This window comes from Paramisgurnus dabryanus, chromosome 13, assembly GCF_030506205.2.
Source record: "Paramisgurnus dabryanus chromosome 13, PD_genome_1.1, whole genome shotgun sequence".
Classification (NCBI taxonomy): Eukaryota; Metazoa; Chordata; class Actinopteri; order Cypriniformes; family Cobitidae; genus Paramisgurnus; species Paramisgurnus dabryanus.
Genome location: NC_133349.1, coordinates 16,519,196 through 16,542,677, shown reverse-complemented (window position 1 = coordinate 16,542,677; position 23,482 = coordinate 16,519,196). Strand labels below are relative to the sequence as shown.

At 37.0% G+C, this 23,482-nt stretch overlaps 1 protein-coding gene across 1 annotated transcript in view; it reads left to right on the top strand.

Moving 5' to 3' along the window:
- Positions 1–205: 205 nt before the first annotated feature.
- znf804b (zinc finger protein 804B) overlaps positions 206–23,482 on the top strand; it is a 108,143-nt gene continuing 84,866 nt past the window's right edge. Inside the window, exon 1 of the mRNA XM_065245500.2 lies at positions 206–879. Within this exon, the coding sequence (XP_065101572.2) occupies positions 766–879 (114 nt within the window). The 5' untranslated portion in view covers positions 206–765. The remainder of the gene's footprint in view (positions 880–23,482) is intronic.

Below are 23,482 nucleotides of genomic sequence, written 5' to 3'. Positions count from 1 at the left end.
AATCCTACAAGATTTGCATGAGTGTGAAGGTGTGTTTCCTTATTGCTGGCAAAACTGGCCACGTTCCGTTGAAAGCTTCATTGCACTCTCTGTCAAATCCCTCCGAGGAGAGAGAGAGAGAGAGAGAGAGAGAGAGAGAGAGAGAGAGAGAGAGAGAGAGAGAGAGATTGAAGAAACCTGTACACTCGTTTGGACTCAGCGCAGAGCGCGGGCGATTGCGGCGCATGAGAAGCGATTTCGATCCGATTTCAAGTGAGTTGCTCAGGATTCAAGCTAGAGTTGTCATACTTAGAAGACGACACAAGCGCGAGCATTTGTTTTGACGATAACTTTAAACGAGATGGACAGAGACATTACTCAAATTCAAATCTGAAAGTATCACATGAATCCTCGTATGTGTGCTTCTACAGGCACACGTGAGGTATTAGATAAGACCATGACCTCCGTTGTAATGATTTGTTTATTTGTGCAAGAAGAAATGTTGAGTGATTATATGTAATGCTAAACAATCATCGCATATCAGACTGGAGAGCAGCTGTTTGTGTCTTCAGTGCGAACAAAGTGTGGGACAATCCGACTGCGACGATTAATATAAATACAGGTAATAATTATAGTATTACCCTAAATAGTAAAGCCTTCTCAGTGGACATCGCATTCAGTTCAGCTCCTCCATTGAAGCGATCGCGTCTGACTGTCCGTCCATTTGTAAAGTAAGTTGCCCGCCCGCTCGTCCCTGGATCCCGCTCATGGGTGACGCTGGACCGGATGGCGTGCTACTATCTTGTGATCAGCTCCACGCACCTCAGCAATGGACACTACCGGAGCATCAAAGGGGTTTTCCGGGGTCCGCTCTGCAAAAACACCGGAGGCGAATCACCGGTAATGTGCTCGATCGCACTTCTGTCACTTTTGCTATTTTGTTTTGTACAACGTCACGACTTAGGCTACTCATGTTTCTTCAAATGGTCACATATTTACGTATGCTTTACGAGTAGCTGATTCTGTTTTTATTTCTCTAAATGTTTATCTGATCAAGAGTGCGGTTTTAAAACCCTATCAGCTCATCCTAGCATACTTTATTCGAAATGACGGTGCTTGTGGTCACGACACCTTTGGATGAAGTTGAACGGTTGTTCCATAGGTGAATAAGATTTGATGATCTATCAAACGACTTGAATTTTTCCAGTATTACAGAGTTAACTGTCCGGTCACCAATAAGACTCAAATTGCATGTACATTGCATGACATATTTGTGTCTAAGGGTCATGCATCATGTTTAAAGTGCAAATAGACTGATGACAGGTTAACCTCTGCTGAACTTAACAGTGAAAAGCAATAAAAAAGACTTTGAGGTGTATGGTAGACTTGGTCCTCAAGCACTACTGCTTAGGGAATACATTTACATTAACAGTAATGAATTTGGCTGACTTTTTTTATCCATAGCAGTGACTTATAGTGCATTACAAGGTATACATTTCTTACATCTGTATGTGTGTTCCATGGGTTCAAACCCATGACCTTTTGCGCGGCTAACGCAATGCTCAACCACTACAGGAGCACATAATGAAACGCAACACTTAAAGGAAAGAGACCATTCTTATTGCAAATCTGACAAATGCAGTTTAATGTTTTTTTGATGATAAGGATGATGGGGACAATGTATAAATTAATCTCCTATTTGCCATATAGTTTCCTTTGTTTAAAGATGCCCATGGGAAGACCATGCTTTGGAGGGCATCATAGACTTGCTTCACTGGTCATATCACATTTAGATTGTGCTTAACAGGAAAAAAATGGCTATATATATATATATATATATATATATATATATATATATATATATATATATATACTTGCCAATATTGGATTATGACTTAATAGCTTCTTAAAAAAACTTTTACATTATAGATCAAGTTTAGTCCTTGTACAGTCTGTAAGAAACAAGAACAAACTGTAACAGAAGACCGCTGGGTGAGAAAAAATGCTGAAAAATGTTTTCGTATTGTCCTGGCTTTTTCACTATGTCTTCTTGGCAAGCAGCGTTCTCTCTTCTTCTTTCACGCACTTAATTGTGGCTCTGCTGTTGCATATATGTTTGTGTGCGTGTCTAAATTTGATCTCCAATACAGGCATTTACAAGAAAATTATGTATTCTATTAAGTGTTGTAGTCGAACAGACACACTCTAAATATGCAAATTGACTTGTATTATCGCACCCTGTAAGTAGTATGAGGGAGTTGTATGTGTGTATTTGTTGATGTGTGTGCGTGAATGTTTGTTTTCCGCTGGACCAGAGCCCCACAGGACGACCAGACATTGCAGGCTGATTGGAATGAGGCTGGGCTCGCTGGTGATGATTTTGATGGGTAATTTCAGAGCAGCTGTTGTGAAAGGTGCATTTGCTCCAGCTTAAATCAGAGTGCCATGTTTGCTCTAACTCAAAGCGTGAGGACACACACATACGAGCACACACTCACACGCTCAATGACTGAAAAATGACTTGGTTATCTCAGCTGCTTTGACTGACAGCCTCCATTGTCTTATATCGCATCACCATTATTAATCTTGTGCATATGTTGCAAGTGTTCTGAAAATGCCAGATATGCAATAAATCGTTTAGGCGATGCTAAATGTCTTCTTGTATGCTCATATTAATAATGTGGTAAATATACAAAGTTTTGATAGGCTTTTGTTATAACTGCCAAGTTTGACTCTGGTGCATTGTGTGAAAAGATAAAGAGCTTTTGAGGCCAACAGCGAGCTGCGTGGGAACCGTTCTCATTTAACAGAACAAAGGCACACTTTTCATAGTAGTAGGTAAAGCTGTTTGTTATGGAGGAAGTAACATATGTGGTACTGAGATCTCACTTTTTTTTCCATTCTTCTTTTGTTTTCATTCTTTTTGTTTGTTTGCCGTGTCGCTTGTTTTAATTATTTTCTCCAGTAGGCAAACATTCACCTACCAGCACTGAAGTACTGTACTGTATGAAATGCCTGTTGTTTCCTAGCTGAGCACTAGAGGGCACTTCTGCGGTCCAAAGATGTCAAAGTTTTTAGTGTAAAAGGGGTTAATTCTGGTTCTTTCTTCACCTTACTAGCACACAGGTAACAGTGTACAGAAATGGTTTGTAAAAATCATTCAATCGGCAAAAACAGGCAAGTCTTCTGTCTATAGCATCCTGTGGTTTAGCCCCTAGACAAAAACACAGCCTGCCTTACCAAAAAGGTTCTCCATCATTGCACATAACGGTCTCCTGTTTAACTCAGTGAACTGGAATGAGTCCCACAGTACTTATTTGGGATCAGCAGCAGTCAACACCTGTTTGTATGCCCTGCGGTTCACCCAGCACAATTTCTCTTGTCTTATGGGCATGCATCTTTGCTCCATGTGGAAAAGCTCTAACAGATCTTATGTTAAAGCTCACTCAGTATCTAGGTTATTCCCCTTCACTCCGCCCAGAATGCTGTGTGGATGTTTGATGTTGAGGGGCGGCAGGGACCCGGTTTGCATTCCAACCTGCCATCTCGTATCGCAATTTAAAATGCATGCCACTGAAGAGGCATATGTTAATGGTTTTGCCTGCAAGGGAATGAGACAAATACACAATGTGTGTGGAGAAGCAATGAGTTTTAACAAGGTTGAACATTACAGCGATTGCGTTAGTGACGTGAGTGAAGTGGTTTGTCAATTTGTATTGGGTGCAGTTGAAATGCAGTAAGAGATATTTCTTAATGATTTTGATATATGTGCGTGTGTGTTTGTTTGTTTTTGCAACATATTGAAATATTATGATTATTTTTTTTATCTTTAAGCAAATTGCTTAGTTTTCTAGCAGACAAGTTGTTGGTGACTAGATTTTAATAAACCGTGCACCATGCTCCCTATGTATGTAGGTCGACAATTTAATTATTTATTGTAAAACATGATCAGACTCAAGTATATAAAGAACAACTGTGGCCAAAAGTTTAAAAAAGACACAAATATTAATTTTCACAAAGTCTGCCCCTTTTTGTCATTATTTGTTTATCGTTACTAATGTATAATAATTACAAGCATTTACGTTTATACAAAGATTTAATATTTGTAGTATTGACCTTTCTTTTTCAAGACCTTTGCGATTTGCCCTGTCATGCTGTCAATCAACATCTGGGCCACATCCTAACCGATGGGAATCCATTCTAACATAATCAATGCTTGATGTTTGTCAGATTTGTGGGTTTTTGTTTGTCCACCCACCTCTTGAGGATCAACCACAAGTTCTCAATGAGATTAAGGTCTGGGGAATTTCCTATCCATGGACTCCAAATTTGGATGTTTTGTTCCCTGAGCCACTTAGGGCGGTTTCACATTTGGTGCGATTGCCTGGTCCGAACCCGGGTTCGATTGCTCCGCCCCCCCATGCCCCCCATGGACTGTGTTCACATATTATTTTTGCATCCGAACCGCGGTACGCTTGCATCATCAAGCTGCAGCCGGCGCGTTCTCATGTTGCTTGGCAACCGCTGTAAACGAGAAGACGACAAGCGTGTGTCACGGTTCGATCCGTGTCATGTTTTGTGTTTGTCTCTGATCCTTGTCACCTGGACTTTCATTGACTGATTACATTAACTCATTACACCTGTTCCTTGTTTGATTGTCTGTGTATTTATACCCTTGTTTTCTGTCATTCACTCACCGGTTCATCGTCGCCTGTTACCTGTTGTGCTCTGTTTTGTTCCAGTTTTACCTGCCTGTTGGTTTGCTCGTGTTTTGTTTGATGTTATTTATTTGAATAAATGTAATTTTGTCCGTAACCTGCATCTGCATCCTCCTTCGTGTTCCTCGCCTTTCGTCCCGAATCCTGACAGCGTGATTGACGAACTGCAAGCAGATAGATGATTTCTGAATGCCTCCGCAAAAATTGACGTCGGCGGACAGCCCGTTGTCATCGAAACGACTTTAGTATGTTTGGGGCAGACAGACGCAAGTGCGTTTCTGTATTATTTCTTTGAAAACAAAACTCAAGGTTTAAAAAATAAGAACAAAAGTCAAGCAAGCATTCTATGCATTTTATTGTTAAGGAAAGTGCACGCACACAAACACACACGTCTGTTCTGGTGGGACATTCCATATATTACGTAATTAACAGCGGTTCACTTCCGCGATTTGGTACGATTGCGCTCACATCAGCAGCGAACCGATCTGGAGTTCACATGAACCGGACCCCAGACCACCCTTTTTAAGCGGACTCAAGTACGTTTTGCGGGTGCGCACCAGAGTTCGGAAGACAGCGTTCACATCATCCAAATGTACCGAACTCTGATGTCAATCGAACCCGGGTGCGCACCAAAAGTGCTAATGTGAAAACGCCCTTAGTTATCACTTTTGCCTTATGACAAAGTGTACCATCATGCTGGAAAAGGAACTGTTCATCACCAAACTGTTCTTGGATGGTTGGGAAAGTTGCTCTCGGAGGATGTTTTTGTACCATTAAAAAAACTTTTGGCTATGGCTGTAAATAATGCTGAAGAAATGACCAATATATTTACTTTTGATATATAGTACTGTACTACTGTGGAGCACTTGTGCATATACTCGCTTAATCGCATGTGTAGTCAAGTTTAGTATTAAATTAGTGTGCTGGCCACTAATTTAAACCACATATTTTGAATTCACCCCTCTTGGAAGGAAAGTCACTGGCCGCCACTGGTCATGACATTAAAACATGAATACATATAAATACATGAATGTTGTTGTACTTAACCTCTGTCTGCTGGACTAGCAGGAAGCCGATGTGAGAAATCATCAGATGATGTTTTTACATCAAGCCAGATGACCTTTAATAACCTTATGGTCAGAAAATGTCATATTGTTTTAAAAACCAATGTCTTTTTAGTTAGCAAGGACTTTTTATTGCTTGTCTGCATTCCAACATAATTATAATTTCTGCTTGTTGTTCCTAGTGCTAAAATCTAACTTTTTTTTAATGGCTGCCATTCAACTTATGTAAGGCAGCTTAATGTGCTTAATAGTGGCCAAGTTATGTATTATTGAGCTAGAACTTTTATTTTGATATTCGGCCAAAAAATAAAATAAATAATACTGTAAATAAAGAAGAAGGAGCAGGTGTTGCTAGACTTCTGGCCTCTAGTGCTCAGGGCTGTTGTGTGGAGGTGCACACTTCATCTCCAGACACTTTCACTTTAATTCACAACAGAAAGGTTTTGTTTGCTTCTCTCATTTTTACAAAGCATCTGGTCTGTCTAAAGAACTGCAAAACCTTCTCCTTCATTAAATGTTTAGATTGCACTAGTGCAACACTGTAAAAAAAATCCTTTTTGCACTTAAATGTTAAATCAAGTCATTAAAACGTGTTTGACAATTTAGAAGTTGCTATAAATAATAAAAATAAAGTTGTAATAACTTAAGCCAAATCAACTTAATGTTTTTAATCTATAATGTAATGGCTAAGGCCACACTAATATAATAAGTTTATTTTCTTTTTTCTTTTTAAAATTGTTTTATTTTGTTTTTGTAATTTTAGGATTTTGATTATAAATTAGCTTTGAAGAAGCTGTGCATTTTCAAGGTTTATTTTTACCCTTAATACATATTCACGATATATTGTTTATATTATTTCTCTTGCTAGAGTGCACGATAGTAATTGAGTTTTTAAAAGAAACAATAAGCTTAAGATTTGGGTCTTATTTTCATATTTTTATTTTATTATTTTTTTCTATGGTTGTGCCACCGTTTATGACCGCAGCGTGAGTCAGATGTCAGCTATTTAAAGAGTTATTTTTGAAGGTTTGAAATATGTAGTCTTTAAATATTTTGTATTTCTTTTTGTAAACGCATAAAAATGATTTTCCTTTTTATTTTCATTTGACAATATCTTCTGGTGATTTATTCATTTAGTTTTTGAACTTTGTCCACCCTATCTAAAATGTATTGGTTTCGGCCAATTAGCGGGAATGCATAAAGCTGTGGTCTATTACGTTAATGAGTTGTTAGTTTCTGGGGAAAGAATGCGAGACCGGGTTCTGAGAGTAGACGTTTATTTCCCTGTTTCTCACTTGTGGGAAATATTTTTTAACTTGAAAAAGTATATAATAAAGTAGTCCAACAGGACATTTAATGCCAGCAGTAGTAAATAAATGGACTTTATGTAAATATCCCCAGTTAGTTCTTAGGCAGAGCAAAAGTCATCCGGTATGTGCTTAAGTTGTTTTACATGTTACATTTTCATTTGTTCTCTCTGTGTCTCTCTCAAAGGTTTATTAATGATTTGTGATAATCAGTTTCTACTGTTATACTTAGCTCAGCTCTTTTTCAGCAGGGTAAGGCTCTGTCTCGCAGCTCTAATGGAGTGTAGCAGACATTGTTTAATATTCAGCCCCAGGCCTGGCCACGGTCGTCCTCAGCATTTGCCTGTCTGAATCTCTTTGTGTTGAGGTCCTGACGTTAACATGGCCAAGGAACACTAATCACACAGGAAAGGTTAATGATTCACTCCTTCTTTTTGGCTTACTGTGCGGAAAAATATAAACACAGGAAAACCCAAGAATTCACGTATAACGGGCCGATGCACCTGTTCTCTTTAACACATCTGGGGGTCAACTCTGTGGCACTGATTAATGAATGTGCCTGATCAACTCATTAAACGCTTTAAGAGAGCCTAATTCATCAAAGAGGTCATCTTATATTGACAGGCACACACCAGAACAGGGATTTCCCGGACTGGGATTATCTTAAACCAGGACTAGGCCTTAGTTTGTTTTCATGTTTGGACAGTTCTTACATTTATTTAATGGCGCTTTTCCATTGCATAGTACCCCACGGTTTGGTTTAGTTTGGGTCGGGTCAGCTTACTTTTGGGAGCTTTTCCATTGGGTGCAGTACGTAGTACCCAATACTTTTTTTCGTACCACCTCGGTTGGGGTTCCAAGCGACCTGAGCTGATACCAAACGTGACACAAAAACACTGTAGGTCACTGATTGGTCTGAGAGAAGCGTCATCGCTATAATGTAAATATTAGCTTTAGCTTACTGCTAGCTTGCGCTGTCTCAAGCAAACATGTTGTTATCTGTGTTCTGCTATAAGTTTCCAAACACCCTTTTAGCGATGAAAAACATCCGCAGGTTGAGAATCCGGGACACCATAACAGTTTTTTCCAGACTTTCAGTTTGTGGCGGCACATTCGCGATGAGCACGTCCGCATTATATATGCTTAAATGCAACTTGAATGAGGCTCAGCGGAGCGCCGTTGACTGACGCCACGGGTCGGGTGTTTGAACAGAAACTGTCATGTGAGACAGAGGTAGTTATAAACGCGATGTGCAAACATCTATTTGTGGTGTCCAATTTTAATTTTGTGGCAGACTGAGAAATAAATGAATGTATGGGAATGTACAACAACGCTCTCACTTGTATGATGTCACAGCAGTAGGCAGCGTAAATATAACGACACGCCTATAATCCCTCCCACTTCGAAGTGATACTAAACTCGATGGAAAAGCTAACCAAGCCAAAGTGAGGTGAGCTGACCCAACCCAAACTAAACTAAACCGTGGGGTACTATGCAATGGAAAAGCGCCATTAGTCTAGGACTAGTCTAATCCCTGTCCCGCCCCTAATTATTTTTGCGATTTACCTGAAAGAAAAAATATCTTGACATGCACTCTTAAAAATAAAGTTGCTACAAAGAGTTTTTACTACTCTGCAGTGATGCCATAGATGAACCATTTTTGCTTCTCTGAAGCACATTTTAGTGAAAGGTTCTTAAAAGCTCCATTTCTCACCTTTTTATAGTCTGTGAAACCTTTATCAACTAGAAAGAATATTTTCTGTGCATGTTAAAAGGTTTTTATGGAACCATACAGCCCGACAAAGACCCTTTCAGGAACTTTTGTAGCCCAGGATGTGTAGCATATGACTAAGTAATAAAATACACATTGTTTTCAAATAGTAGGCATAATTAAATGTTTATTAATGGTACTCACTTACTGTATGCAATGAATAGGAACGAAAGGTAAGGTGAAATATTCAACAAGAATGCATGTGAAAGAGAGAGCGAGAGAGAGAGAGAGAGAGAGAGAGAGAGAGAGAGACAGAGACAGAGCCTTAGGCTGCCAATGCTCAAAATATCTCAACCTCACACTGTTTTTAGTGAGTTGGGGAAAGACAAAGGGAATGAGAGAACAAGTCTTGCTGGGTGCAAATGACATAATGTATGCATGGTGTGAATGGCTTGAGGATTTTTCTAAGATGTTTGAGAGCAATTCGTCCAGGCACTCAAAGGCCATTCTAATCAGAGGAAATGATTGTTAATGGGTTGTAAGTGTTTCCAAATGTCTCCAGAGGAGAGATTATGGGCAGTGAGAGAAAGAGAACGAGAGAAAGAAAGAAAGAAAGCATTCATATTTATCTCTGAGGTGACTCACTCCCTTTGAAAGAAAATCCTTTCGATGAACTTCTCTTAATGATGGGCTTTATTTGAAGAATGATGATATGCTGATGAAGAAGATAACCAAACACATTCCAGAATATCATTCATTTGTTTCAGTTTCTCAGAAACATTCAGTGCGAGAAACTAAGAAAACTTCCCACATTAGAGAAGTGTAGGCTTTTGGTCTCTTTTATTTTGTGGGTGTGCTTGAAACTGTGTGTTGTTGTTTGGGGAGTGACGACTTTGAAAAGCCTCTCACACTGTAAGTGGGGTGGCCAGTTCTAGTTGTCACAGTGAGTTGCTCTGAATCTGTTGTCATGGGGATAACATTGCCAGAGGTGAAGGTGAAAGTTGTGCATTTCTTTTGATAGACCAGATTGTTGAGAACAAATTTAGTAAAAAAGAATGAGAGAAGAAAAATGTGAAACCCATAGCACAAATTGGATCTCATTAATATCACAGTTATCTCACCTGGACACCAATGAGATTAAAAGGAGGGTAAATGGATAAGTGTCCTGCTGCCGTGAAGGTTTTTTTTTCATTTAAGATAAAGGTGCCAGTCATCTCAAATGTGTCTACCTTAGAGTTTTTAACAGTGTCTCAAAGTGTTATCAGATTTGCCAAGAGATCATTCATTATATTATGAAATTAAATATTTCTCCCACGACTATCTGCATCATTTTTATAGGTTTATACACTTAAAGGTGAAATAGAATGATTGAACGGGGTATTTTTCCTTGTTCTGTTATGTGACATGTAGACAAAAAAAATTGTTTGGGTCTGTAATGCCTTAGAAGACTCCTAAAACCTCTCTCAAATAGCTCTATTAGGGTGGGGGATTTTAAACAAGTGGTTTTGCACCTATTTGGCTCCCCCTACTGGCTTAACTTGCAATCTCATTACTGATTGGCTGACTTTGCTGCCACTCAAAAAATGTAGCCAATTAATTTGAAATGGGGGGGGGGGGGGGCAGTTAGATGCCTGTGATGTCATAAACATCAGTTTTTTCAGATTGGGCCGTTTTCTGGCTGACATTTCTAAAAGAGGAATTTCTATGAGACTGAGATGTTTAGCATGTCTAGCACTGTTTGTATGTTCGTGAATGCGGGTAGACTACCATTATTCAACAAAGACAAGGTAAAAATGGTTTTTCATTTTCTGTCCCCTTTAAAGGAAAAGTTCACCCAAAAATGAAAATTCTGTCATCATTTACTCACTCGCATGTTGTTAAAAACCTGTATTTTTTTTGTTTTTCTTATTAACACAAAGGAAGATATTTTGAGAAATGTTTGTAACCAAACCGTTTGTGGACCCCATTCACTTCCATAGTATTCTTTTTCCATATATGGAAGTAAATGGGGTCCATAAACTGTTTGGTTACAAACATTTCTCAAAATATCTTCCTTTGTGTTCATCAGAACAAAGAAATTTATGCGGGTTTGTGTAACAACATGAGATTGAGTAAATGATGACAGAATTTTCATTTTTGGGTAAACTATCATTTTAAAGGAAAAGTTCACCCAGAAATGAAAATTCTGTCATCATTTGCTCACTCTCGTGTTGTTACAAACCTGTATTTTTTTGGTCTTGAACACAAAGGAAGATATTTCGAGAAAGGTTTGTAACCAAACCAACAAGAAACCCCATTGACTCCCATAGTCGGAAATATACTATGGAAGTCTATAGGCTTCTAATCAGTTTGGTCAGACACCCTTTGATCAGAACAAAGAAATATATACAGGTTTGGAATTGGAACAACAATTCCAGTTAGTAAATTATTACAGAATAAATTTTTTGGGGTGAACTATTCCTTTAAAAAAGAGAACAATTTATGTAATGTGTGTATTTCACCTAAATAATTTTAAAAGAAACATCTTAAACAACATTTGAGGTATAAAACTGAGTAATAAAATCTCCCCTGGGCAAGTATAGGACAGGTTTCGCCTGCTGTGTATTGTAGGCACCAGTCAACGGTTCCCCTGAGGATAACAGCATAATAAACATACCAAATTATATCTAAATGGTTTCCATGAGTGCTACGGTTAGGGGATACAAAATATCAGTATATAAAACAGTCAATAGAAAATCTCCACCATGATAGAAAAACAATTGTGCATGTGTGTGTGTCTGTGCGTTTTTCCTGTGATGACCATAAACAAGAATGAAAGGCTGTTATTACCAGCAGCCATGTGTCATGTGTTGGATGAATGCCCGTCTAAAGCATGCAGGTTAACTGCTTTGAATTGAATAGATCACGTGGATTCGATGTGCACGTATGTAATTTCCAACAGAGTAGTCTGCAATGCAACAATACACTGATTTTGCGTGATTGCTTTCTATATGCTGCTATATGCTGTCTTTATCCCTGCAATTACAGATAAACTGTTGTGGATTACAGTCACATTACGTGTGGTGTTGTGAATGTATTCTTACACGCTGGTTTTAGAGATCTAGATTTGAGAACAAAATGCAAAAGATAAGTCAATCATTTAAGAGGTGGTTTCCAGGACAGGGTTTAGATGAATCTATAGGCCTTGCCGCCTTATTATTTAAAGGTGACATAGAATGATTGAACAGGGTATTTATCCTTGTTCTGTGATGTGACATAACTTTTGTAGACAATTTGTAGACAATTTTTTTTGTTTGGGTCTGTAATGCCTTAGAAGCTTCCTAAAAACCTCTCTCAGATAGCTCTATTAGGGTGGGGATTTTAAACAAGTGGTTTTACACCTATTTGGCTCCCCCTACTGGCTTAACTTGCAATTTCATTACTGATTGGCTGACTTTGCTGCCACTCAAAAAATGTAGCCAATTATTTTAAAGTGGAGTGGCAGTGAGATGCCTGTGATGTCATAAGCATCAGTTTTTCAGATTGAGTTGTTTTCTGGCTGACATTTCTAAAAGAGGAATTTCTATGAGACTGAGATGTTTAGCATGTCTAGCACTTTTTGTATGTTCGTGAATGCAGGTAGACAACCATTATTCAACAAAGACAAGGTAAAAATGGGTTTTCATTCTCTGTCCCCTTTAAGGACATTTAAGTAGTTTTTACAAGCATACCTTACAAAAAACTATACTGGGGCTGGATTCACAAAACATTCTTAAGAAGAAAAATCTTCTTAACTGCCATTTTTATCTTTAAATTCAAGCTTAAGAAAAAAGTTAGGAATATTTTGTATTCTCAAAAAAGCTTCTTAAGAAAGTTCTTAAGAAAAAACTTAAGAAGAATTCCAATTCTCGAAAAATAAACTGTCTTAAATAACATCTTAAAGTTAGGATAACCTTACAGTAGTCTTAAATCTCAAAATGTAAGATGTTTTATAAGTTAAAGTGATTGTTTTAAATGTGACATGTTGTATTTTGTAGTCTGAAATGGCAATTGAATCAGTTTACTTCACATAGATTAGTTTAAAGAGGAATTCCGCACTCATAAAATGAAGTTTATTGGCTTACTCAGTAAATAATCATGAAACACAAGTAAGTATTAGTAATAGCAAACATTTATAACTTCCTCTGTAATAGCCTACATTCATTGTGAAATTACTTAACAGCTAAAAGTCGCTCTAAGCGGGAGGGGAACCGGTAATCGCTTCGCCATGTGAGTCGAGGGCTCCGAAACCGCGGTCACGCTTCACCCTCCGCGTCCATCTCTTGACGCGTGAGACAAAGCCATGGGCACGGAGAGTGAAGCACGCACAGCCAGAGCGCTCGACCCGCATGACGGACCGATTGGGACATTATGGAATTATATTTGCGCACCGCACCGCCTTGATACTAGCTGGCCTCTGTTACAACAGCGAATAACATACTGCACTCTAAAAAAATTGGTGCTTTATAGCACCAAAAGTGGTTCTTTACTCGTAATCATAGAAGAACCGATTTTAGTGCCATATAGCACCGGTGAAGCACCTGTGTAGAACCATATAGTGCTATGTAGAACCATATGTGGTGCTATATGGGCCCTATTTGGTTCTACACAGGTGCTTCACTTGTGCTTCACCGGTGCTATATGGCACTAAAAACGGTTCTTCTATGATTACGAGCAAAGAACCACTTTTGGTGCTATATAGGACCTTTTGTTTTTAGAGTGTGTAGTAGTCTTAATGCATCACTAGTTTGTATCGCGTTAATGATCACAAGGTACGTAGTCAAAAGATGAATGGATACGTGTATTGTTACCTCATTAGCAGGGTATCTTAATTCATTTAAAAGCTTGTCATTTTATTCTTAAGACACAAATTTAAGATATTCTTAAGAAAAAAAATTAGAACTTCTTAAGAAATGTTCAAGAATTGCACTTAGGAACATTCTTACGCACTTCTTATAATTTATCTTAAGAACTTTCTTATTTTTTGTCGTAAGAATGTTTTCGTGAATCCGGCCCTTGGTGTGCATCTTGAGACAAAACAATGTCACTGATATATTTTAAGATACACCAGTGCAAGATGCTTTTTAATCGAGGTAGCTAAAACATGCAGGATAGGCCTTGTCTGGGAAACCGGCCATATGAGTGCTAACTAATCCCAGGACATTTAATAAGACAATCCGCATAGTAACCGGCAATAAACCAACTGAAAGAGAAACAGGTTTTTATATGCATTGCTCTGTCTGTCGCTGTCAACACATCTGTCAGCTGTTGATTAACTAAAAGATTTCCTCAGTGTTTGTTTACGTATGTGCAGGAATAGGAGATGCTGAGGAACACAGTGATGGTACAACAAGCGGTCTCATTTTAATTCAGCTGATAAGGCTGTAACAGTATAAATTTAATACAGCGGAAACACAATAACATCGCCCTGACATTTTGAATGATGGCGGGGGGGACTTTTACTGTATTTCTCACCACCCAACGGTAAAATGAGCTGCTTAATGATAAAATTATTCATGCTTTACTCTTTTTTTATCTCAGACACTAAAACAAACTACACTTTAGTTTGTTGGGCCGATCCCAAACATTTCGTTCTCTGCTCTCTCTGTCTCCATGTATTACTTTAGCAGCTGGTTATGCACACGCACGGACACACACGCACACATTCTGGTTTCCATGTTTTGTGGGGACATTCGATAGACGTAATGGTTTTTATACTGTACAAACTGTATATCTTCCCCTAACCCCAACCATCACAGAAAACTTTCTGCTACTTCGCATTTTAAAGAAACGTCATCCTGTTTGATTCCTCATGGGGACCTCACAAATGTCCCTACAAGGTCAAAATGTACTGATATTCCTATCTTTGTGGGGACAATTGGTCCCCACAACGTGATAATTACCAGGCACACACACACAAAGAGAGAGAGACATGTTTCTTAGGAAACCTGGTTTACTCAAAACATATTTCAGCAGTCATTAGTATGTGTAGGGAGCATCAATGCATTGCTACAGCAACTGGCCAAAACATACAGTCTAACTATCAGTAATAAATCAAACACTGCCGTCATCCTGCATCAATCATTCTGTTTGTGCTCTGCAGTGCATTAACCAGTCTGACTAACTCCATGTTTTGTAATCAGTGACGTACCTCAAATCTGGAGGCTCGCAGACACAGTTAATGGAACATAACGAAAAAGTTATTTTATTGGTCCTAACATAAACACGACTGTCTAGAATGTTTAAAAAAAAATTAAAACCGTTTAATCTTAATGTGTGAAGCTAAATGTTTCAAAGATGTTACTGGGACAGTACCCTTTCGAAAAGCACATCTTTCCACCCCAAAAGGTTATATTACCTCAGAGTTACATATTAGTACCAAATGTATACATATAGTATATGTCAGGATCCTGTCAGGATCTTGTCTTGTATTACATCTAGTTCATTGTGACAGGGTTCTGACAGTACCATGTTTTGTGTGAGAACACGTGGCTATGGATTATTTATTATCAGGCCACATGTTTTCCTTGTCCCGTCACTTTTTACCCGATCCCTTACCTGTTATGATATTCACCTGTTCCCCTCATTAGTTCTCTTATTTAAAGTCCTTTGCTGACTCCCAATTTGCCTACTTATACTACGACCTAAAATGTACTGTTTTTGTGAAGAAAACGTACATACTTTTGAGTGTGTAGCAAAAGAGTATGCACCTTCTGGGACATACTACGATGACGTCATGCAACGTGAACGAAAACGTGGTTGCCTAGTTACGCACACCATGACTGTTAACAATATTTCATTCATTCTTATAACTTATGTCCAATATTTTTTTTTCTCATCGTTTTTTTCCACAATACATTTCACAATGTGTTCTACCAAGTTGAGGAGTGAAGCAGAAGTATCTTTGGGATACTCATTTCATCATAGTACGATTTGGGTAGTACTAATTCTAGTTTCGAATACTATTTAGGACGGATAGTATGCGAATTGGGACTCAGCACTTGTGTTTGCTGTTCTGTGCACGTTCCTTTTGTAATACTGTGTCCACATTTTGTTATCTTGCCTGTGAGTATTTTGTATCTAGTCTGTTATTTGTTTAGTTTATTGTTAGTTTCCTTGTATAGTTTAGTGTAAGTTTAGTGTTCATCCTGGCTTGTTTTGCCCCCTCGTGGGTTTTGTTTTCCCTTTTTGTTCAATAAAGTCCTGTATTGTTCATCCCTGTCTGCGCTTGGGTTCATCCGTTGGAAATTCCTAACAGTATATAAAGAGTTTTGTTCCAAAATGCGATTTTATTATTATTATTTTTTTGTTTAGTTACCACCAGAATCAGTATTGTATGTGGTCAGTATTAAAAAGTAAACTCTTACATTTACGCAAAATCTGATGTCCGTCGATCAAACGCCAGTCCTCCTTCTATGCAGAATGCAATAAATCCGCTCAAGAAATTACAGCGCACCATTCCACACATTGTAAACAACAATGGCGATGCTCACGGAATCTTTGTCCTACTCATCTACTTTGTACAATGACAGTGTTCTTAATATGACAAAGTAAGTAATTTGATTAATGACATTAATGTTTTTTTTATCAGTATACACTAGTCAACTAAATGAATATAACATGGCAAAGATGAATGCACATTTATATATTGATTCAATAGATTTATAGCATTTATGATTTATAATAAATCTTTGAAAATCAAATTATTGATTTGAATGTTTAATGTTATTATATTCTAAAGATGCTATGGGAAAGTTTGTAACAGAAAATAGTGGTTTTTATCTTGTCACTTTTTTGGTATAGAAAAATTAGTTCCCAAATTAGTCAAAATGGACTTATTACGTTTTGGAACCAAACTCTTCATTTGTACACAACCATATTAGAACCTTTTAGGGATAAAGGATAGCGTCCCAGTGACAGCATTTATCTGATTTTATATTTTATCTGACAGTGTAAACAGTAATGTATGACTTGGACCAAATTATTTGGAAAACTCCAAATGAGCACAGACTCATTCAATACTGTTTAAAAACATGGCTACGACCTCAGGTTGATAAAATGCCAAGAATGTGTTTTGGAGATGCAAAGAGTGGTAGAAGATACTTAAAATTTATTTTTTAATGTATTGTATATTGTTAATAACATAAATCCCATACATACATTTGTGTGATTTCATGGTTTTGATATAAAAATATAAGGACAAGTGAAAACCTAAAACTAATCCTACCCCAACCCTAACCATAATCTCTAATATCAGAGGGATATTGTAAGTGAAAAACAATGGTCTAGAAGCAGATAATCCTGATTGTAAGCTTAAACTTGAAACAAACTGTAAACTTATTTCTGAAATCTGATTGGTTGATTAAAATTTTTGTCCCGGGATCTACCTTACACTGTCAAAAATAAAGGTACGCAGCTGTCACTGGGGCAGTACCCTTTAAAAAAGGTCCTAATACTGTATGTACCATTTAGGTACAAAAATGTATCTTGTAACTGCCAATATGTATCTTTGAAGTACTTAGAGGCACTCTTTGGGTACAAAGGTGTACCTTTTTGAAAGGGTACTGTCCCAGTAACAACTTTTGTACTTTAATTTCTGAGTGTGTACGTTGCCCACGAGGACATCAACCACTTCAGGAGATCCTAAAATCTACAATATAAATATAATACAATTAATTTAATTTAATCATTTTACATCAACTATTAATATTATGTTAAGTAAAACAACAGATCAAAGAGGAAAACACGAGCAGGTGAACTCTCCAGGCGTCATCCAGCTAAATAAGAGTCTATACTGATCTAATGAAAACCGACTCGAACAGTCTCTTAGGAAATATCCCGCTTGTGTTAATGGCATAAGTGAATGGCGTTTTCCTGAAATAAACACTGCGCTCAACAAACACCACAAGTTTCAGCAGTAACTTCAATATGTACATGTTTGTTGATTATGAACTATATGATTAGCACTTCATACTGTGTTATTAAACTCTTTCATTCATTATAAGATGCTTTCTCGATCTCCTGCAGTGATTGAATGCAGACTGCAGCTCTTGGCCTGTTTGTTGCACTCAGCAGCACACTGATTTCCTCCCTGTCTCAGACAGGAATGAAGGAATACTGATGAAAGTCTTATTGTTTATTTGTGTGTGTGCGCGCGTTTGTGTTTGATGTCTGTGGCTGTGTGCAGCATGGCTGTAATCACAGCTTAGTCCGATCAACATGATGAGAAATAATTTTATTATAGCACACAAAGGCAAACACAGGTAATTAATTTCTTTGGCCCCCTATTAACCTCTCTCAAATGCACAAAAGTAGACACGCACAAAGAGACTAGCCTCACAAATTGCCAGTCCCATTGTTTTCTCCACTCTTTTGTTTTTTGTTTTGATTACTTTAATCACTACCAGAAAATTAATCATTTGTGTAAAGCGCGCATGATGGTCTTTTCCAATATTATCTTGGTATAGTAAAATGCATAGTTTATTACTGACAAAGGAAAGGATGCATGCTTGTTGTCATGTTGTACTGTAACACACTATCACAGTGCTGCAGTGAACATAATCTTTATTTATATTTTGTTATTTATAGAAAAGCACTTTAACACCTTAATACGTCAAGCATACTTTATTATTACAAGCCAATCATAGGGGTCACCCATGTGTACTAACACAGCAGTATTTCATTTTTATACTTGGAAACACAGCTTTTGGCTGTGTGGAAACACTTGCTGTTGGCTACTTATAGAAAAGCTGTTTGAAGTGCTTTTGGATGAAAGGTAATTTAATCAATTAATTCATGTCATTGATTAATTAACATCCCTACTTGAATACAACACCACCTTGTTTTGTCAGTCGTGCCTTATGTACAGTGCCGGATTGTAATGCATTTGACTAACTGTGTTTTTGTTAAAAACCCTGATTGACAAAACATGAGTCACTATCAGTCTATGTGTGCGAGCTAATTCAACTACTATCGGTTACTCAATGGGGTCAATATTTGTATTTTTCTAATATACAGTAAATTTATCCCCATACGTACTTTAATTATGATGTTGTTTCATTGCATGCTATTATTTCCCTCCAGCTTTTATTAGGCATTATAATACATTAGCATTTCACTGAGCAATACGGGAATGATTCACTGTTTATACATGCTGACTCAATGGCATCCACCAGACCAAAATGCAACGCTTCAGGCGCAGTCAAACTCATGAGGTCAAGGTTACAATGACAGCAGCATCCTGGAGGGTGTGATATTTTCTCGTTTTATGCCCGGGTTTATCTGTGTGTGCTTGATATATTCAGCTGAGTCCTCATTTTCAAGTCAATTTAATTATTTATTTATGTTCATCTTTGTTTTTGGAGTAAGGTCAATAGACAAGGGCGGACGGGAAGAGCCAGTGTCTGACCATGAGTATAAACAGTGATGCCAGTCCTAAGTGATTATGGAGAACTTCTCACCTCCTGAAAACAATGGCTATATTTTGTTTTTTACTGACCATCTTCTTAATTTAGGTAACATTTCTGATTAAATGATATACATATTTCCTGTCTGTGAAATCCAGACTAAAGTCTCGTAATCTAATTATAAGATTATGACAAGGGCGTCGATTTGGGTATCAATATTTGTGGAACACTGAATTGTCCATAGCACTAATTTTAACCAAACAATCAATCTTTATTTGATCTTCATCTTTAAAAACTTTATCAATATATAAACAACCAATGGGTGTCTGTTTCTTGTTTGTTTGTTTGTTTTTTTGCTTATTGCTTGTTTTATTTAACATGAATTTATTCAGGAATCATTTAAAGGGATAGTTCGGCCAAAAATGATATTAAACCCATGATTTACTCACCCTCAAGCTGTCCGAGTTGCATATGTTCATCGTTTTTCAGACAAACACATTTTCGGATATTTTTGAAAATATTTTAGATCTTTCAGTTGATTAAATGTAATGTTACGGGGTCCACCCATAGTCCACGACCTTCAAGTCCAAAAAAAGTGCGTCCATCCTTCACAAATTAAATCCAAACGGCTGCAGGATGATAAAGAAAGGTCTTCTGACTGAGGGTAATCTGAGCGGTGTTGTTGTAGAAATATCCATATTTAAAACTTTATTAATGAAAACAAATACCTTCCGGTAGCGCCGCCATCTTAGACTCCTCTGTATTCAGGAGAGAGTATTAGCGTAGCGTATTTCTACAACAACACCTCAGAAGATCTTTGTTTATCATCCTGGAGCCGTTTGGATTTAATTTGTGAAGGATGGACACACTTTTTTTGGACTTGAAGGTCGTGGACTATGGGTGGACCCCGTAACATTACATTTAATCAACTGAACGATCTAAAACATTTTCTAAAATATCCGAAAATGTGTTTGTCTGAAAAACGATGGACATATGCAACTCGGACAGCTTGGGGGTGAGTAAATCATGGGTTTAATATCATTTTTGGCCAAACTATCCCTTTAAATGAGATAAAAAAATGTTTACAATCACCAACTGTAAAAATAGTGCTATTTGTGGTATACACAAACGGTTAATAGTTCTCATTCTCTGAAAGTCCCATATCCGTAACTGTCATCGCTAATATAATGTAATATATGTTTTTCTGCTGGAGCAGATTGGGAGGAAATCTGATGGTTCAGTATTTTACTTGCCCTGTCAAAATTTTCACCGGCTTCACAAAAACTTAAAACATCAAAAATTAAAATAGGCCTATTCTATGTTTGAAGAGTTTTGTTGCAAAACGAGATAAATCAGTTTTTAACATTTTTGTCAAAACATGTTTATTATTATGTTATCATGTTATTATTTTGTTTTATGGTGCTACTTAGCTGTATTTTTTAATTTATGAAGGTTTAAATCAAGGTTCAAAACAAAACAACTGCAGTTGAATTTATATTCATTGGAATGCATAACCAAAAAATGAGATTTCTGAAAAAAAAAACGGTCTCGTTTTGCAATGAAACTCTTCATATGTTGTTTTAGAAATGTGTAACCTTAATAAATATGTCACCTATGATTAAGATAATGACATTATTTACGTCCACATTAATGTCAAAATCAAATTACGCCCTTGCATTAGGAGTATCAAGGTTTGATTTCAATCATTGATTTCACTTTAATTTCAATATTTAACAAGACCTTACTCAGTTAATATTAAAGATATCAAGGTTATATTTTTACCAAATGTCCTTTACATTATGCAGGATGATTTTTTGTAGGAAACGGTACATCACAAAAAATGACTTAGCTGGGTATTCACAGATTGCATCACTCTTGCAAGTGCGGCAAGTTCACTATAGCTCGCCTGTGCATTCAGTCTTGATAAATAATGGTAAGCAAACTTGGCTTTCTGTCCTCCAAGGTAGTTTAAACCCGAATTAAAAACCTGGGAAAGAGCAAATGAAGGAGAAGATTGGGGAGGACAAATGATGCTGGAAGATTTGTCACTAGGAAGACTGAATCGCTTATATAAACTCTCAAAAATGATTGACAGGACTTAATGTTAAGGCTACTCCTGAACATTTGATGAAAAGAAAGTATTTAGTGAAGTGTTCAATCTAATTTTTTATTTTCACTTTTGCTGTAAATGGTATATAGATATTCCAATAAATATCTTCTTTTGTGAGGTTGATAACAGTAAAAAGCATAAAGACTTGTAATTTTTGATGTCTATTCCAAGATACACTGTAAGAAGTTAAAAGTTGATTCAACTTAAAAAGCTACTTCAATTGGTAACACCCAAAATATTAAGTTTATTCACCTATAGTGAAACTAAAGTGAAATTTTAAGTTGGAATAAACGTACATTTTTTTAGCTGTTACCAATTGAAGTATTTTTTTAAGTTAATCTAACTTTTCACTTTTTACAGAGAGTCTTTAATGAGCTCCCTTCAGTGAAATGAATGTGAACGTTGTAATTATGGTGTGTTTGTGCTTTCGCTGTGCCTGTGTTGATTGGATCTCTTCATGTGGATGTGTGCGTTTGTGCACATTTCCTCTGATGAGCTATTCTGTTACCCACAATACGGTCATCAGACTCTCACAGATAAACCCAAACAGATTCACTGAAACCAAACGTGTGTGATTGAATGTGAGTGTGTGTGAAGAGCAGCTGGTTCTCTATGTTCTTTAAGATCCAGCAGAAGGGGTCCTATTTCCATGTGCACACCGCCCTCGGCACAATACTCCATCTCTTGAAAAACAGTCAAATCCACTCCCAGCCTTGCTGTGTCTCGCACACAAACATACACAAACACCAATACTATTTAGTTGCTGTTAGCTGCAGTGGGTATTCAATCCAAAACCACACAAAACAACACTTTTGGTGAACCTACCCACAATGCATTAGCGATCAGCTCCTCAATCATCTGATAAGTCTCTGTGCTGGCTGGGTATGGGCCATTTTCCCATTAAGATAAATATAACCTGGCATGGAAAAAACAACCACCATCCACACTTTTAGTAAAGAGTTATTTTCTCCTTCACACAGGGTAGGAGCAATATTTCAGGGGACTGGGACAAAAAGGGTTGGGTGTAACTAGTTACTAAGTAATTTGTTACTGTAATTGAATTACTTTTTCCTTGAAAAAGTAAAGTAAGTAATTACTCTTAATTTTCCAGTAATTTAATGATGTAACTGAACTAAATACTGTGTATGATCCCAACAATTATATATAATACAATAATAGATTTAACATCAAAATTTAAAGTCTAACGTTACAATGCATACTTTTTATGTATCCTTCTTATTTTAAATATTTGATGAGTTTATAAAAATAATAGTAACACTCTATAGTTTCCATTTCTTACTATTAACAAGTTTGTTATTAGCATTAATATTATTGAGATTTTGGCGGTTTATTAATACTTAAAAAGCACATATTAATGCCTAATTCTGCAAAACCTTATTCTACACTGTCAAAACTAAGGCACACAAGCTGTCACTGGGGCAGTACCCTTTAAAAAAAAGGTCCTAATATGAACCATTTAGGTACAAATATGTATTTTTGGACTACTAATATGCACACTTCTGGTACAAAGAAAACTTAATAACTACTTTACTAGTATTAATAAGCAATAATTAATAGTATATTGCGGCAAAAATAGGTAATAGTTAGTTAATTGTGAGAGTTGGACCTCAAAAATAATTAATGTACTTTTATATTATTTATTTGAGCCATTTCAAGCCTATCTTTGTATAATTTACTTAATAGGATAAAGAAAATAATAAGTAATTAAATACTTTTTGTTGAGAGATATTTGTAATCTAATTACATGAAATGAAGATGTAATTTGTAACTAGTAATTAATTACTTTTTTTGAGTAACTTAACACCGTTTGGCACCTATGCGTCTCTTAGTTTTATTCTGATTCCTCTGTTTCTTGTTATGGCTGCAAGTATATGGCAGACTATACCATATGGTAAAAGGGTTTTTAACAATGTTTTCTTCCATAAACAGGAAAGGTTTCATGCATGTGGCTGTTCGTTTACACGACAACAGCATTTTGGGGTCCTTAAAAGCATTCTTTTATAGACAGGTTTTAAAGTGCAAGATTTTAAAACGCTGCCTTGTCATCTCCGTATGAACTACGGAAATGCGAATCTGCGTTAACAGTGATGTCATGTGCATGTGTAAACTCAGTCTAGGCGTGCGCGAGTATAGACAGTTTCATCGGGC